The sequence below is a fragment of the Eleutherodactylus coqui genome, chromosome 11, assembly GCF_035609145.1.
Source record: "Eleutherodactylus coqui strain aEleCoq1 chromosome 11, aEleCoq1.hap1, whole genome shotgun sequence".
NCBI classification, from domain to species: domain Eukaryota; kingdom Metazoa; phylum Chordata; class Amphibia; order Anura; family Eleutherodactylidae; genus Eleutherodactylus; species Eleutherodactylus coqui.
Window position 1 is genome coordinate 4512358 of NC_089847.1, and position 18236 is coordinate 4530593.

At 50.0% G+C, this 18236-nt stretch overlaps 1 protein-coding gene across 1 annotated transcript; it reads right to left on the reverse strand.

The window, feature by feature from the left end:
• Window positions 1-398: 398 nt before the first annotated feature.
• Window positions 399-18230, reverse strand: KLHL36 (kelch like family member 36). The gene is made up of 5 exons (XM_066583508.1): window positions 18102-18230; window positions 11567-11644; window positions 8005-9078; window positions 6639-6796; window positions 399-5083 (listed from the first exon to the last, which is right to left on the reverse strand). Exons 2-5 carry the CDS (start codon window positions 11624-11626, stop codon window positions 4528-4530), a joined length of 1848 nt encoding a protein of 615 aa, XP_066439605.1. The 5' UTR covers window positions 11627-11644; window positions 18102-18230; the 3' UTR covers window positions 399-4527.
• Window positions 18231-18236: the final 6 nt, after the last annotated feature.

Below are 18236 nucleotides of genomic sequence, written 5' to 3' on the forward strand. Positions count from 1 at the left end.
CACTCTGTACCTACATTACTTATCCTGTACTGCTCCTGAGTTACATCCTGTATTATACCCCAGAGCTGCACTCACTATTCTGCTGGTGGAGTCACTGTGTACATACATTACTTATCCTGTACTGATCCTGAGTTACATCCAGTATTATACTCCAGAGCTGCACTCACTATTCTGGTGGTGGAGTCACTCTGTACCTACATTACTTATCCTGTACTGACCCTGAGTTACATCCTGTATTATACTCCAGAGCTGCACTCACTATTCTGCTACTAGTGGAGTCACTGTGTACATACATTACTTATCCTGTACTGACACTGAGTTACATCCTGTATTATACCCCAGAGCTGCACTCACTATTCTGCTCTACATTAATGATGACACAAGGACAGACAAGCCGGTTGGAGGTTTCAGTGTTTTATCAGCCTGTAATAACGTTGTGTTATAATCCAGTGTGGAAAATCTGTTAGTAAAATGGGGCAACCAACAACCACATGAAGAACGGCTCCGGGTGCGATAACTGTAAGTCACTGATACAATACGGTAAGTAGCTGACGGCGTACGGCTTCTAAACATCACAGACAGCCAATCAGAAGCCACGGTTGGGATATTCTGCTACTACATGAGCTACAGGCAATGGCTGATGATTCCAGGGTCGCCCCCACAACCAATCAGAGTGCAGCGGTTACCCCTCTGATTGGTTATTGGCATCATCCTCCGGACGGTCCCACGCTGCGGTTCCTGTGCCACCGGTCGTGCCGCCGATCCTCCCAGCGCCCCACAATGATGCCAGTCCCTGCCGTTTTGCTAATGAATTACAGGGGGCTTCCAGGCTTTTACTATTGATGACCTTTCCTCATCTGATCGACTGGCATCTCTGCCAATCCTCTGTGTGCCGCCGCGGTCAGTGCAGACCCATCAACACCGCAGCCACCCAGTGTGTTAGACTACCAATGCAGTATACCTGCTTTCTGATTGGCCAGATCTACCCACAGTCCTGGCCAATCAGAAAGCAGTGTCCATGAGGACAGTCGAATATGAGACCTGTAACCGGCGGCCCGGAGAGACAGCAGATAATATACCCCTCCTGTCCTGAAACCAGAAGGTCACTTTAAGGCGCGCTCACACCGCAGAGGACATGGAGCCGGGATTCTGCATAAGAACCGCATCAAACTCTGCGCCATTAGAGATCACAAATATCAGCCCTCCCCACAGGGTCCTAAGGACGGATCCGAGCCGGGGGGCCGCCACTTGTAGCCAACATCATGAATGGAGGACAAACATGGCGGCCGTGCAGGTTGGCTGAGAGCCTCCTCACCATGTCTTCGTCGCTCTCGGTGCCGTGTTTGTGGATCAGCAGCACATTGCACCCTTTCAGTTGGGGGTCTGCAGTGGATCGGCACCCGTCATGCAGATTTTGCTGTTGTGGGATCTCCGCGCCGATGCCACCCTGTGAACGCACCCTACCGGGTTTTCCACGTTAGTACTTTTATATACTTTTGGCCCCCATGCCCAAAGCTACATACTAGTAATATACCGAGCGCTTCTGTAGTCCGCCGCCACATCTGACAGGGGACGCTAGAAGGCCGGGGGTCATCCCGCAAACCCGTCATGGGAGCCACTAATGTAGACACCCCACAGCAGATTTACGAGACGGCAGTGATGCCGTCACCGCTGCAGCCGATGTGAATAGAAGACCGCGGTGACGGCTGGGCAGTAATGTGGGCATCCCCCCCCCCCACAGACACCCCCTACTAATGCATTATCCCAGCAGAATCATTTATCACCCATTCACAGGGCAGCTGAGGATCGCCGCGGGACCAAAAGGGAGAACGGCGCAGCCTGATGAATGGCGGTCGGCGTGGGACTGAGCGCATCGACCACATGTCTCCACCGACAGCTGAGAAGTTCTCCTGCGCTGTATTATAATGAGCTGAGGCCTCCCACACCGGGCGATCCGGCTCTTGATTGCCGTACAAACTGATTTCCCGTCTTCGCTGTAATCCTGCGCTGGCGCCGTACTAAACCTCGTCTGCGCCTCCGCTCTCCTGTACTTGCGGCGTGGCACTGAAGGGCTCCAGGGTCGCCGTGGTGGCGCTGAAGGCTCCGGCGTTACGGAGTGGCTCCTCGGGCAGCGTTCTATCCCCTCTCGTGAAGCTCTTTGCTCCGCCTTCTCTTCCTTCCGGTTATGAGCTGGAGCCGCGCCAATCTCACATGTGCCAGATTGTCTGTATGCACGACCAAACCGGGGAAGAGAAGGCGGAGCGGGGAGCGTCGCGGGATGTCGGCCATGCTAGAGCCGACGTCACAACCGGAACAGGCGCGGTCCGTGGAATGATGTGGGAAACCATCAGCGCCGCCCCGGTGACTGCGGCGATGTCATGAGCGTACTGCGCACACCAGAATAAAGGGGCTCATTCACAAGGGTCTCTGCAGTTTCGGTCGCTGCGCGTGCGGCCGTGTTTCTTACATTCACTGTGTTTTTCACAAACGCTAAAAAGAAAACCGCAAAAAGACCCGAGTAATATTTTTTTTGCACCGTCTCAGAAAAACTGTGAATACGTACAACGGCGTCTCGGCTGCATTTTTACGCGATCCCGCAGACTGCAGCGCGCATTTCAGGCTGTAAATTAAGATGACAGACGGGCGTGTTGCGTTTATCTTTTTTTTTACGTGACCGACCGAATTCACGAAAATCCTGTGCGTCTGATTTACCGATTCATATCAGCGGCGTTGTAGGCTGAACGCATTACATCCGTGAAAACAGAGAGGGAGTGCGGGCAGAAGATCCGCCCCCTCGGGTGAACGGGCGCAGAATGGCACGCCAGCGATGCCAACAACACGTATGTAACAGCGGGTGCTGGGCGCTAAATACGCAAAACGATGTATTCCCCCCCCAGTGGCATTTATCGTAGACTCCTTTTTGGACCTCACAGCTGACGATTGCGCCAAAATGTCCCACAAGCGACGCTCCGGACAAACTAACCGCTCAGACGACGCGACGCGGAGGGCCTGAACCCCGAGATAAGAACGTACTTGACCCATCCCAAGTTGTATGATCTACTCTAGTCACCTCCAGAGCTGCAGCCACAAGTCTTCCAGTTACGGTGAGCAGCCTTGTAACTCGGGATCATTACCGCAAGGGGTTACTGGACACGGGCTGTAGATTGTGCGCAGAAGCGGACGGCAGCCATGATGGTTTACATCCAGTGACGTCACTCTGTGATGAAATTGGCGCGTTGTTGTTGTCTCATTGCAACATTTTGGGTCGTTTGCAGATAAAACGTTCACTTCAGGACTTCCCTACAAAAATCTGCCACATCTTCTCCGTGCGCGGCGCCGTTCACATGGCGGTTACCACCAGCGATCTGAAGCACAATCCACATGAAACCCTCAACCAGAAGCGCATCACGGAAATCCGCTCCGCACGCGAGGAAAACCAGTAGCGTCGCTTCTTGATTCCGTGCCGGGTCACAGCGCCGTGGACAGCGGCCAATCCGTGTGTATCTGCGGCTCGTGGTTTCTGCGCTGGATTTTTCTGCCATGTGAACAGAGCGTAAGGCTGCGTCCGCGCGGTGCAGATGTGCGCACTTCACCCCTGAGGGCTTATTCACACGACCGTATTTATGCAGGTACATGAAACGCGACCGTGCGAAGCCTCGGACTTCAGTTACTTCATTCAGACAAACGATTTTTTGCTGCATTAAAAAAAATCGCGCGAGAAAAAAAAAACATACGCAACGTTTCCGTGTTTTTTTTATACGGCGTGCGAAGCGATCGGTCCTGCCCTGTCCTTCACTGTGATACGCAGCAAGTTCTCATAGACTTCTATGGCAGCTGGAAAAAGGGAGGGGGAGGGGGTTACCCTGCGTACAACGACAGCGCGCCATAATTAGGCATTATTCGTCATTCCGAGCGTCTTATGGCGATCGCCGGTTCCCATCGCTTCGGCGTGGTTTCCTACATTCCCACAGCGGCGCCCGGGGGAATGGCTTGAAATATGTGAATTAAGATCGGGACTCATGCGAATAGATCGTGCGAACGTAAAAACGCATTCGGTTGCGTGAAGGAGGCCTTAGTGGAAGAAATGAAAATCCACCGCCTCAACCAACGTGCTGCAGATTTCAGCTGCGCGGATCAGTGTAAGCCGCAGTCTCCACCCTGTCCGGGCGACTTCTCATCCATACGGCCCGTTCTGTAATGCGCTGCCTCCGATCCCGCAGTGGAAAACCAACGCATTTCTGCTACATGATCATAAACTGAACCTTGGCCCTACAACAAAGCGCTATTTTCCGCTGTGGGCGGAGTTACCCTTTAGGCCGGGTCCGGACGCAGGTTTGTTTGCTGTGGATCTGTGGCAAAATCCCCGGCGGAAATTATCCGTCACGTCTGGACCCGGCTTACCTGGTGCATGCGCAGTCCCATGTACCAGCAGTCCCATGTACCAGCAGTCCCATGTACCAGCACAGGACGCATCCTAGGAAGACCCCAGAAGCTGTAACACCCTGCAGCGCCGCAGCGGTCGGCCCGTCACCGGCCTCGGTCAGCCGGTCTCTTTGTTTTCGGTTTTCTCGCTCTGTCGTAGCTGCGGTTCTTCAGCACGCACGCGGAGGCGGACACCCCGGCCACGGTCTTGGGTAAGTCTGTCCCTTTCACCCACCTCTTCCTCTCCTTGTCGTAGACTTGCACAGTCCTGGAGAAGGTGGTGTTCTCCCAGCTGTAGCCCCCCAGGATGTAGATCTTATTGTCCAGGACCGCCACCCCGGATTCGCTGTTGGGCTGCAGTAATGGCGCGACGCGCGTCCACAGATCGCACTGCGGGCTGTAGCACTCCACCGCCAGGATGTCAAAGCGTTCCATAGACTCCAGGTTGTCATCGCTGCCCCCTATGGCATATATGCTGTCGTCCAGCGTGCACATGCTGTGCCAGCCGCGGGCGACGCTCATGGGCCTCCTCTCCTCCCAGGCGTCGGCTCGCGGGTCGTAGCACAGCAGGTTCTTCCTGTAGGGTCCGATCTGGTAGTCGTGGCCTCCGGAGATGTAGACGTAGTCCTTGTGGACGGCCCCGGCGTGTCCGTAGGTGAACCTGCAGACAACAGAGAACGAGAGTGAGGCACATGAGCGTGCAAAACCCCTGCGCCAAACCTCCCACCGCGGACAATTGGTGCAACGAGTTCAAGAGGTGTTCTTTACCTGCAACACGGAGCCGCGGTATTGTGTGCGCAAAATAAGTGCTTCTGCATGAAAGCAATGGCTTCTATGTTCTGCATGTTCCCTTCATGAATACGCCGTGTGACCCAGGCCGAGGCGGCCGTGACCCCGAGATCTGTGAGAGGCGCACAAATATGCACCCCATTCTCTAGGCCGGGCGCACACGACCAGGTTGGATTCCATGTCTGACCGCGGCCGGCGACCCTGCGTACGGCACTATACTGTATTGCGGATGACCGCAGCGGCTCGCCGACAGTAATGCACCGTATGGGGGGGGGTTGGTTCGTATTTCCAGCGCCATCATTTAGCGGTGACGCGGTGAGTTGCTCATGGGCTGCGGATTGGATGCCTCCACTGACATCAATGGAGGCCGTCTGCGCGACTTCCACTGTAAAATAGAGCATGGAGCGCCTTCCAATGTCTGCATCTGACTGCAGAAAGTCCGCATGGACGCCAATCACACAATCCACAATACAAACCCGGTTGTGTGAGACCGCCTTAGGTTGGTGATGCTATTTCTGGTAAAGACCCCAAGGTGGCGCTGTGATACCAACTCCTGCCAGCAGAGAGCGGCCTGAAGGACCGCAGTAGCCGCATCCTGTTCGTGACGCTCAATACAGGGCGACCCGACCGCTGACCCGGGACTCTAGGACTCATCTGCACTACGCCGACAGGTTGTGTCCGCTGGGGCTAAAGATGCCGCCTCACGGCCGAGCGAACGTGTCCTATTACACGCAGCGCCGCCGCAGCAGGGATGGGAAGCTCTGACCTCCCATCAGCATCCATCCGACCAGATGTTTATAACGCACCCATCATTGTGACGGGCGAACACACTAAAACAGAGCAGACAGCGTTAGAAACGCCGCCCTGCGCGGCGGAGGCGTTTGGCGCAGCGTTTCCAACACCGCGCTATATGCTGTAAATAACAGAGTGTGAGAGCGGCCTGAATGTTTTTCCTCCATCGCGCCATTCTCTGTATACTCTCCACACCGTTACACGAGAAACCCCCGCGGTTGGCGTGAGACCCGGTTAGTCTGGCACCGATGACCGGGCTGCAGTAAGGCCGACCGCACACCAACGGGTTTGAATTGCGGAATCCACGATCGTCTCCCACACGGACGATCCGCGGCGTTCCGCAGCAATTCAAACCAATGGAGCGTCCGCGTGTCTGTGGAGGACAAATCGCAGCACAGAAGTCAATGGCGCCGTCCGGCCCGCGGCCCTGTCCAGGAAACATCTGTACCGCGCCGGCCGGACCATCCGCAGTACAGAGAATGACCGGACATAACAGGTACGCGCGGACGCCGCATCCGGAACCCGACCCGTTCGTATGCAGGTCATTCAGGAAAGCGCGCTGCCAACCCCTATGAACACCACGACGGCCGCCATGATTGCTGCTCACCCGCGGCGGCAATCAACATTGGATTCACCTTGGCAGTTCCGAGACGTAGCTCCAGGCGTCCAGCTGCGGGCAGTAGACTTCCACTGAAGACAACGCGCCATTTTCATTCCTCCCACCGACCGCCACAAGTTTGTCCGTTAGTGCAGCTAAATAAAAGTCCACGCGGTGCTGATTCATGGCGGCCACCTGCGAACGGCAAACAGGACACTCAATAAACAGCCCACATAGGGGGTGACTTCTCCCCCCCCCCCGATGAAAGGGGCTCATTTACAGCAGCGAGAAAACCGCGCAAAATCTGTCCTTTTGTGCGAAGTAAACAACTCGGATGAAATATTCACCTCCTGCTTCCAGGGGGCTCATCTACACGGAGAACTGCAGCATGTTCTGGCCCGAGAACCGCCCATTAGGCCAGCCTCACACGGGCGAGCGCGATATCGGGCTGTGAAATCCCCGTCACGGCTGCCACAACCACAATCGTGGAGTTTCTCCCATCGGGAGCGCGCACAAGATAGAACATGCTGCCATTTGATTCTCGCATCGCTCTTGTGTATGACCACTTTCAAAAGAATAAGGTTCATATTTGCGCATTTCGCAACGCACAAATCTTGCGCAATTTTCATGCAATGCAACTTTGACAATAGGAAATCCTACTGTCATAGCCGAAGCCCTGGGTGGGTGCAGGGAAAAAACAATACACCTTCTTCCCGGTCCCTGACACTTGTCTTCTTCTCTTCTGGCCGGCGATTGAAAAATCCCCGCCTCCTGGAAGCGCTTCCTCTGATTGGCTGACGCTTAGCCAATCCCAGCCAGCGCTTGATGAAGCCATTCATCAAGTGCTGGCTCTGATTGGCTATGTGTCAGCCAATCACAGCTAGCGCTTCCAGGAGGCGGGGATTTTTCAATCCCCGGCCAGAAGAGAAGATCAGTGCCGGGGGCCCGGGGAGAAGTTGCGGCGGAGCCACGGACAGCGCATCTAGGCAATCTATGATTTTTTTTTTTTTTTTAAAACCTTTTTCTTCGGCTACGGCTGATTTTCGGGGTAGGGCTTATATTTCAAAGTCGCGATATCGCACGGACGAGCGATGCGATATTGCTGCGATTTTCTCGCGGTGACGCCGTGTCACCTGTGTGAGTGAGGCCTTAACAGCAGCATTTAAAGCATAGACAGCCGCGGTCAGCGTGACGCTGGTAGTGGCAGGCGGTTGTCACAGACAGCCAGCACCCACCGTGCCCGGAGCAGGATTGGGAGCCAATCCCGCTCCATGCAAACCCTGAGGGTACATCTTAGGGCATGAAGGGGTTAAGAAATGCAACTTTGTTTCTACTACTTGCAGGCACTGACATGTATTGCAGGTAATGGCGTGGCACGGCTACATTGACCTGATGTGTCTCACCTGGATCCACTGACTCCAGCGGGGGTCGTACCTGTAGAGCAGGTTGGATGCGGCGTCCCCCCCGTTGTCCCTGGAGAAACTTCCTCCGGCCACATAGAGAAAGTTGCCCAGCGAGGTGACACAATGGTGGCTCCTCCGGGCGGGGAGCTGCGTCTCGGACATCCACTGCTCCTTCTGTACGTCCAAACTGTAAACGTCATCGCTCAACTCCAGACATAGTTCAGAGACCTCTCCGCCCACGAAGAGGAGGCGCTCCGCCGCCATGCGCAGGGTGCTGCGCGCGTTCTGCAGCAGGGGCTGCGCGGCCACGTTGCTGTGGTAGTACACGGCTTCCTCCACCAGACTCTCGCAGTTTGACTCCTTCGGCAGGAGAGAACATATGGCCGGCTTGACCCGATGCAATAGTTCGCTCTTGGCCATCAGCTGGAAGCGGACGTTCTGCAGGACCTGGTAGGCCAGGCCCTCGCGCTGCGGGCAGTGGGTCAGCCATTGCAGCGCGGACTGCAGGAGGTCGTGCTCGCTGGTGTGCTGCACCTGGCCGCTCATCAGGTACTGGCAGAGCTTCTGCACGGGGATGCTCTGCAGGAAGGCGCTGGTGAAGCAGAGGGCGCCGTAGTTGCGCAGGATGAAGGAGTCAATGTAGGAGCCCAGGCGCTCCAGGCTGTAGATGGAGGCCAGCTCCTGCAGGTACAGGTAGTTCTCCTCGTTGACCTCGTTCTCCAGGTACTCGCAGCAGAAGTCCACCACCTTCCAGATCTGCAGGAGGTGGGCCGTTTCCAGCACGTAATCAATGTTCCCTCCGTCCAGCGTCAGGTCCCCGCTGTACAGGAAGTCAACGGCCGATTTGAGGCCTATGAAGGAAGCGCCGACCAGCTCCACCTCCTTCTGGTGCGCCTCCTTCATGCCGATGGTGAACATGGAGTTGAAGTAGTCGCTGCAGGCGGACAGGTAGTTCCTATGAGCGGGCACCCGCTGGTCGTCGGCCACCAGTACGACGTCACAGAAATGGCCCTTCTGCCGCTGCTCGTTCAGCCTCTGAAGAACCAGACAGGAGAGGTCGGTCCACCGGTACAACTGTCGGAGCAAAGGAAGCGTTACTATATGTGGGGGGCGGTTACATGTATTAGAGGGGTCATCCATAAGAAGCAATAGGGCCTCATTCACACGGATGTATGTGCTCGGTCTGGAAAATACGTTTTTACATAGAATCTTAGAATGGTGGATTTGGAAGGGACCTCTGGGGTCATCGGGTCCTCCAGAGTCATCGAGACCTCCGGGGACATCCGGTTCTCCACAGTCATCAGGACCTCCGGGGACATCCGGTTCTCCAGAGTCATCGGGACCTCTGGGGACATCCGGTTCTCCAGAGTCATCGGGACCTCCGGGGTCATCAGGTGCTCTGGGGTCATCGGGTCCTCCGGGGTCATCAGGACCTCCGGGGACATCCGGTTCTCCAGAGTCATCGGGACCTCTGGGGTCATCGGGTCCTCCGGGGTCAGTGGGTCCTCCAGAGTCAGCGGGACCTCCGGGGTCATCAGGTCCTCGGGCCCTCCAGAGTTATCGGGACCTCCGGGGTCATGAGGACCTCCAGAATCATTGGGACCTCCGGGGACATCTAGAGTCATCGGGACCTCTAGGATCATTGGCACCTCCGGGGTCATCGAGTCCTCCGAGGTCATCGGGACCTCCGGGGTCATCGAGTCCTCCGAGGTCATCGGGACCTCCGGGGTCATCGGGACCTCCGGGGTCATCGAGTCCTCCGAGGTCATCGGGACCTCGGATCATCGAGTCCTCCGAGGTCATCGGGACCTCGGGTCATCGAGTCCTCCGAGGTCATCGGGACCTTGGGTCATCGAGTCCTCCGAGGTCATCGGGACCTCGGGTCATCGAGTCCTCCGAGGTCATCGGGACCTCGGGTCATCGAGTCCTCCGAGGTCATCGGGACCTCGGGTCATCGAGTCCTCCGAGGTCATCGGGACCTCGGGTCATCGAGTCCTCCGAGGTCATCGGGACCTCGGGTCATCGAGTCCTCCGAGGTCATCGGGACCTCGGGTCATCGAGTCCTCCGAGGTCATCGGGACCTCGGGTCATCGAGTCCTCCGAGGTCATCGGGACCTCGGGTCATCGAGTCCTCCGAGGTCATCGGGACCTCGGGTCATCGAGTCCTCCGAGGTCATCGGGACCTCGAGTCATCAGGTCCTCCGAGGTCATCGGGACCTCGAGTCATCAGGTCCTCCGAGGTCATCGGGACCTCCAGAGTCATCGCAGGATTCACCAAATCCTCCCATACAGATTGTGGGGCGTATTTGCTGTGTATGCGGTATTTTTGCGCAGGTTGCACCTGTGTTCACTGCATTATTACTCATACAAAAACACGTAAGAAGGCCAAATTCACGCCCCCTTTTTTTACGCTGTCTTCTGGCAATATCTGCAAGAACTGCAGCAACTACACACGCCACATTTTTTGTGCACCCATAGGGAATGTGCAGACGGCAGATTGCACCACAGGATCCCGCCTTTAGCGCTCACGCCCACTTGCGTTTTTTTCACGCTGCGATATCGCTGCGTTTTTTAAATGCGATTGTCGATGGGATTTTCTAATGTAAAATCGCATCACACAAAAGTCGCAGAGCGCAAAAATCGCAGAGCGCGAACGGACGATTCGTTAACATTAGAAAGTCACATTGACAATCGCATTAAAAAAACGCAGCGATATCGAAGCGTTTAAAAAACGCAAATGTGCGTGAGCGCTTATTCTGCAAATCGGCAAAATCCGTGTGCAGAATCCCACGGACAAACGAGGAGCCGCTGGTTTCAGAGTTGGAATTCCGTAATTAGATGTTGCCCACAAACGGAGCTGCATCTGCCCGCGGTTCTACGGCCGCGACTCGCGGACTTTGTCGTGATTTTTACATACTGAACACTCTGCGCCGAATCCCGCTGTGCGCCTCCAGACGTGACGGGACGTGCGGAATACGCACAAAATAAGTAAAAAACACGTCACAATGCACCAATGCATAAAAAAAATGCGCATAATACGGACCACAACACACCCGTGTGAGGGAGCGCCGCCAATCGGACTGCTGAGACGCCAATCTCTGGATGGGACTGAACAGCGCCGCCCGGACCACACCCACTACAATGGGGTCCGCCTGCTTTCCTCCCAGCAGGCAGGCTTTTGGACAGAAGAAGCGCTGCATTTCTGCTCAGCCGTACCTGTGACGGCACCTCCGGACAGCGGTTCCGACGCAGATGGGAAACCACCCTAGGCCTGTGTTCACACATTGCTGATGTGCTGCAGATCAGCAATGTGTGAGCGCACAATAAAGCACGTAGTGTTCTGCTTGACTCCTGAGCTCCCCCTAGTGGTGGCTGCAGGCTGGAAGAAGATCATCATGTAACGTTCTGCCCATACAGGGACTTCTGTACAGATACATTGTTACATCAGCAAAGGCAAAACATAAAGTTCTTCCTGTGCTGGAAAATTGCTACATTGTATACATTTCTGTAACATGAGGAGCGCGGCGGGGGGGAGGGGGGGGGGCTGTATAACCGGCCGTACCTTGGACGACTCACTGATCTTCTGGGGCCGAGAAATTCGGATATGCTTTGATCCTTCCATGTCTACTGAAAGGGTTAACTGTAAAGAGAATAAGACAAAGCTGATGTAATGTATGTACACAGTAACCAGCAGAACAGTGAGCGCAGCTCTGGATGTAACTCTTGTCCAGCTATTCACAAAGTAGAAACACAGCAGGAAACAACTACAATGTACAGCTGGTATAACCTGGGTATCTCCTGTATATAATTATATATGTACAGCTGGTATAAGTTATACATCTCCTGTATATAGTGATATGGAGCATGCTGGTATAACCTGGGGATCTCCTGCATGTAATTATATATGTATAGCTGGTACAAGTTATACATCCTCCTATATAGTGATATGGAGCATGCTGGTATAACCTGGGTATCTCATGTATATAATTATATATGTACAGCTGGTATAAGTTATACATCCTCCTATATAGTGATACGTAGCATGCTGGTATAACCTGGGTATCTCCTGTATATAATTATATATGTACAGCTGGTATAAGTTATACATCTCCTGTATATAGTGATATGGAGCATGCTGGTATAACCTGGGTATTTCCTGTATATAGTGATATGGAGTATGCTGGTATAACCTGGGTATCTCCTGTATATAATTATATATGTACAGCTGGTATAAGTTATACATCTCCTGTATATAGTGATATGGAGCATGCTGGTATAACCTGGGTATCTCCTGTATATAATTATATATGTACAGCTGGTATAAGTTATACATCTCCTGTATATAGTGATATGGAGCATGCTGGTATAACCTGGGGATCTCCTGCATGTAATTATATATGTATAGCTGGTACAAGTTATACATCCTCCTATATAGTGATATGGAGCATGCTGGTATAACCTGGGTATCTCATGTATATAATTATATATGTACAGCTGGTATAAGTTATACATCTCCTGTATATAGTGATATGGAGCATGCTGGTATAACCTGGGTATCTCCTGTATATAATTATATATGTACAGCTGGTATAAGTTATACATCCTCCTATATAGTGATATGTAGCATGCTGGTATAACCTGGGTATCTCCTGTATATAATTATATATGTACAGCTGGTATAAGTTATACATCTCCTGTATATAGTGATATGGAGCATGCTGGTATAACCTGGGTATCTCCTGTATATAATTATATATGTACAGCTGGTATAAGTTATACATCTCCTGTATATAGTGATATGGAGCATGCTAGTATAACCTGGGTATCTCCTGTATATAATTATATATGTACGGCTGGTATAAGTTATACATCTCCTGTATATAGTGATATGGAGCATGCTGGTATAACCTGGGGATCTCCTGCATGTAATTATATATGTATAGCTGGTACAAGTTATACATCCTCCTATATAGTGATATGGAGCATGCTGGTATAACCTGGGTATCTCATGTATATAATTATATATGTACAGCTGGTATAAGTTATACATCCCCTGTATATAGTGATATGGAGCATGCTGGTATAACCTGGGGATATCCTGTATATAGTGATATGGAGCATGCTGGTATAACTTGGGTATCTCCTGCATATAATTATATATGTACAGCTGGTATAAGTTATACATCCTGTATATAGTGATATGGAGCATGCTGGTATAACTTGGGTATCTCCTGTATATAATTATACAGCCAGTATATATGTTATACATCTCCCTGTATATAGTATTATGCAGCATGCTGGTATAACCTGGGTATCTCATGTATATAATTATATATGTACAGCTGGTATAAGTTATACATCCCCTGTATATAGTGATATGGAGCATGCTGGTATAACCTGGGGATCTCCTGTATATAGTTATGGAGCATGCTGGTATAACTTGGGTATCTCCTGTATATAATTATATATGTACAGCTGGTATAAGTTATACATCTCCTGTATATAACTATATGGAGCATGCTGGTATAACCTGGGGATCTCCTGCATATAATTATATATGTACAGCTGGTATAAGTTATACATCCTGTATATAGTGATATGGAGCATGCTGGTATAACCTAGGTATCTCCTGTATATAATTATATATGTACAGCTGGTATAAGTTATACATCTCCTTGTATATAGTGATATGGAGCATGCTGGTATAACCTGGGTATCTCCTGTATGTAATTATATATGTACAGCTGGTATAATCTAGACATCTCCTGTATATAGTGATATGGACCATGCTGGTATAACCTGGGGATCTCCTGTATATAATTATACAGCTGGTATAAGTTATACATCTCTCTGTATATAGTGATATGAAGCATGCTGGTATAACCTGGGGATCTCCTGTAAATAATTATATATGTACAGCTGGTATAAGTTGTACATCCTGTATATAGTGATATGGAGCATGCTGGTATAACCTGGGGATCTCCTGTATATAATTATACAGCTGGTATAAGTTATACATCTCTCTGTATATAGTGATATGGACCATGCTGGTATAACCTGGGGATCTCCTGTAAATAATTATATATGTACAGCTGGACTTGACAAAGACCCGTGTAACTTGGGTTGAAACGTTGTCTGTGGGCACAATAAAGATATCTCTTTGATATAATTCCCTGGAGTGCTGCTCTTCTCCATTTCGTTTAGCTCTGTTATATATGTACAGCTGGTATAAGTTATACATCTCCTGTCTATAGTGATATGGAGCATGCTGGTATAACCTGGATATCTCCTGTATATAATTATATATGTACAGCTGGTATAAGCTAGACATCTCCTGTATATAGTAATATGGAGCATGCTGGTATAACCTGGGTATCTCACGTATATAATTATATATGTACAGCTGGTATATGTTATACATCTCCTGTATATAGTGATATGGAGCATGCAGGTATAACCTGGGTATCTCCTATATATAATTATATATGTACAGCTGGTATAAGTTATACATCTCCTGTATATAGTGATATGGAGCATGCTGGTATAACCTGGGTATCTCCTATATATAATTATATATGTACAGCTGGTATAAGTTATACATCTCCTGTATATAGTGATATGGAGCATGCTGGTATAACCTGGGGATCTCCTGTATATAATTATATATGTACAGCTGGTATAAGTTATACATCCTGTATATAGTGATGTGGAGCATGCTGTTATAACCTGGGTATCTCCTGTATATAGTGATATGGAGCATGCTGGTATAACCTGGGTATCTCCTGTATATAATTATATATGTACAGCTGGTATAAGTTATACATCTCCTGTATATAGTGATATGGAGCATGCTGGTATAACCTGGGGATCTCCTGTATATAATTATATATGTACAGCTGGTATAAGTTATACATCCCTGTATATCGTAATATGGAGCATGCTGGTATAACCTGGGTATTTCCTGTACATAATTATATATGTACAGCTGGTATAAGTTATACATCCTGTATATAGTCATATGGAGCATGCTGGTATAACCTGGGTATCTCCTGTATATAATTATATATGTACAGCTGGTATAAGTTATACATCTCTAGTATATATGCTGGTATAAGCTGGGTATTTCCTGTGTATAATTATATATGTACAGCTGGTATAAGTTATACATCCCTGTATATAGTAATATGGAGCATGCTGGTATAACCTGGGTATCCCTTGTATATAATTATATATGTACAGCTGGTATAAGTTATACATCCCTGTATATAGTAATATGGAGCATGCTGGTATAACCTGGGTATCCCTTGTATATAATTATATATGTACAGCTGGTATAAGCTGGACATCCCCTGTATATAGTGATATGGGGCATGCGGGTATAACCTGGGGATCTCCTGTATATAATTATATATGTACAGCTGGTATAAGTTATACATCTCCTGTATATAGTGATATGGAGCATGCTGATATAACCTGGGTATCCCTTGTATATAATTATATATGTACAGCTGGTATAAGTTATACATCCCTGTATATAGTAATATGGAGCATGCTGGTATAACCTGGGTATCCCTTGTATATAATTATATATGTACAGCTGGTATAAGCTGGACATCCCCTGTATATAGTGATATGGGGCATGCGGGTATAACCTGGGGATCTCCTGTATATAATTATATATGTACAGCTGGTATAAGTTATACATCTCCTGTATATAGTGATATGGAGCATGCTGATATAACCTGGGTATCCCTTGTATATAATTATATATGTACAGCTGGTATAAGTTATACATCCCTGTATATAGTAATATGGAGCATGCTGGTATAACCTGGGTATCCCTTGTATATAATTATATATGTACAGCTGGTATAAGCTGGACATCCCCTGTATATAGTGATATGGGGCATGCGGGTATAACCTGGGGATCTCCTGTATATAATTATATATGTACAGCTGGTATAAGTTATACATCTCCTGTATATAGTGATATGGAGCATGCTGATATAACCTGGGTATCCCTTGTATATAATTATATATGTACAGCTGGTATAAGTTATACATCTCCTGTATATAGTGATATGGAGCATGCTGGTATAACCTGGGTATCCCTTGTATATAATTATATATGTACAGCTGGTATAAGCTGGACATCCCCTGTATATAGTGATATGGGGCATGCGGGTATAACCTGGGGATCTCCTGTATATAATTATATATGTACAGCTGGTATAAGTTATACATCTCCTGTATATAGTGATATGGAGCATGCTGATATAACCTGGGTATCCCCTGTATATAATTATATATGTACAGCTGGTATAACCTGGGGATCTCCTGTGTATAATTATATATGTACAGCTGGTATAAGCTGGACATCCCCTGTATATAGTGATATGGGGCATGCAGGTATAACCTGGGGATCTCCTGTATATAATTATATATGTACAGCTGGTATAAGTTATACATCTCCTGTATATAGTGATATGGAGCATGCTGATATAACCTGGGTATCCCCTGTATATAATTATATATGTACAGCTGGTATAACCTGGGGATCTCCTGTGTATAATTATATATGTACAGCTGATATAAGTTATACATCCTGTGTATAGTGATATGGAGCATGCTGGTATAACCTGGGTATCTCCTGTATATAATTATATATGTACAGCTGGTATAAGTTATACATCTCCTGTATATAGTGATATGGAGCATGCTGATATAACCTGGGTATCCCCTGTATATAATTATATATGTACAGCTGGTATAACCTGGGGATCTCCTGTGTATAATTATATATGTACAGCTGATATAAGTTATACATCCTGTGTATAGTGATATGGAGCATGCTGGTATAACCTGGGTATCTCCTGTATATAATTATATATGTACAGCTGGTATAAGTTATACATCCTGTATACAGTGATATGGAGCATGCTGGTATAAACTGGGGATCTCCTGTATATAATTATATATGAACAGCTGGTATAAGTTATACATCCCCTGTATATAGTGATATGGAGCATGCGGGTATAACCTGGGGATCTCCTGTATATAATTATATATGAACAGCTGGTATAACCTGGGTATCATTACATTGTTATTTTTGTTGTTCCCACAGTCTTCCAGCAGGTGGCGCCGCTGCACCTTGTGATAAATGCATATCGGCCTATTTTTCTGTATTTTTCTGCATAGCGGCCTATTATTTTAATGTGCATTCTGTAAATAAGCCGGCAAAACTCAGGTCCTCCACCTGTGACCCCCTGGACTACGAGCTGTGGCCCCTGGACTACGAGCTGTTCCTACTGGACTCCTAGCTGTGCCCCCCTGGACTCCTAGCTGTGCCTACTGGATTATGTACTGTGGCCCCCTGGACTCCTAGCTGTGCCCCCCTGGACTCCTAGCTGTGCCTACTGGATTATGTACTGTGGCCCCCTGGACTCCTAGCTGTGCCCCCCTGGACTCCTAGCTGTGCCTACTGGATTATGTACTGTGGCCCCCTGGACTATGTGCAGTGGCCCCCTGGACTCCTAGCTGTGGCCCCCTGGACTATGTGCAGTGGCCCCCTGGACTATGTGCAGTGGCCCCCTGGACTATGTGCAGTGGCCCCCTGGACTATGTGCAGTGGCCCCCTGGACTATGTGCAGTGGCCCCCTGGACTATGTGCAGTGGCCCCCTGGACTATGTGCAGTGGCCCCCTGGACTCCTAGCTGTGGCCCCCTGGACTCCTAGCTGTGGCCCCCTGGACTCCTAGCTGTGGCCCCCTGGACTCCTAGCTGTGGCCCCCTGGACTCCTAGCTGTGGCCCCCTGGACTATATGCAGTAGCCCCCTGGACTATGTGCAGTAGCCCCCTGGACTATGTGCTGTGGCCCCCTGGACTATGTGCTGTGGCCCCCTGGACTATGTGCAGTGGCCCCCTGGACTCTGAGCTGTGGCCCCCTGGACTATGTGCAGTGGCCCCCTGGACTATGTGCAGTGGCCCCCTGGACTATGTGCAGTGGCCCCCTGGACCCCCAGTGCCTGCTGATACAGGTGACAGTGGCCCCCCAGCCTCCATACTTGCCCCCCATGGCCTGTGCTCGCTGGTCCCTACCTGCAGCTCGGAGACTCCTCCTGCTGCTGCAGCGCCCTCTCCCCCGACATGGCCGGGCCCGGTGCCCTCCAGCTGCTGGGCATTGCAGTGCCAGGGGGGCCCGAGCTCACGACTCCCAGTAATGCTTTGCAGCTC

Excerpts from the sequence above, each read along its gene's own strand:
- KLHL36 (XM_066583508.1), bottom strand. The coding sequence starts at position 11,626 with ATGGAAGGATCAAAGCATATCCGAATTTCTCGGCCCCAGAAGATCAGT. Across the intron at positions 9,079-11,566 it reads AGATCAGTGAGTCGTCCAAG|TTGTACCGGTGGACCGACCT; the intron begins GTACGGCCGGTT and ends TTGCTCCGACAG. Across the intron at positions 5,084-6,638 it reads TACGTCTCGGAACTGCCAAG|GTTCACCTACGGACACGCCG; the intron begins GTGAATCCAATG and ends TGTTGTCTGCAG.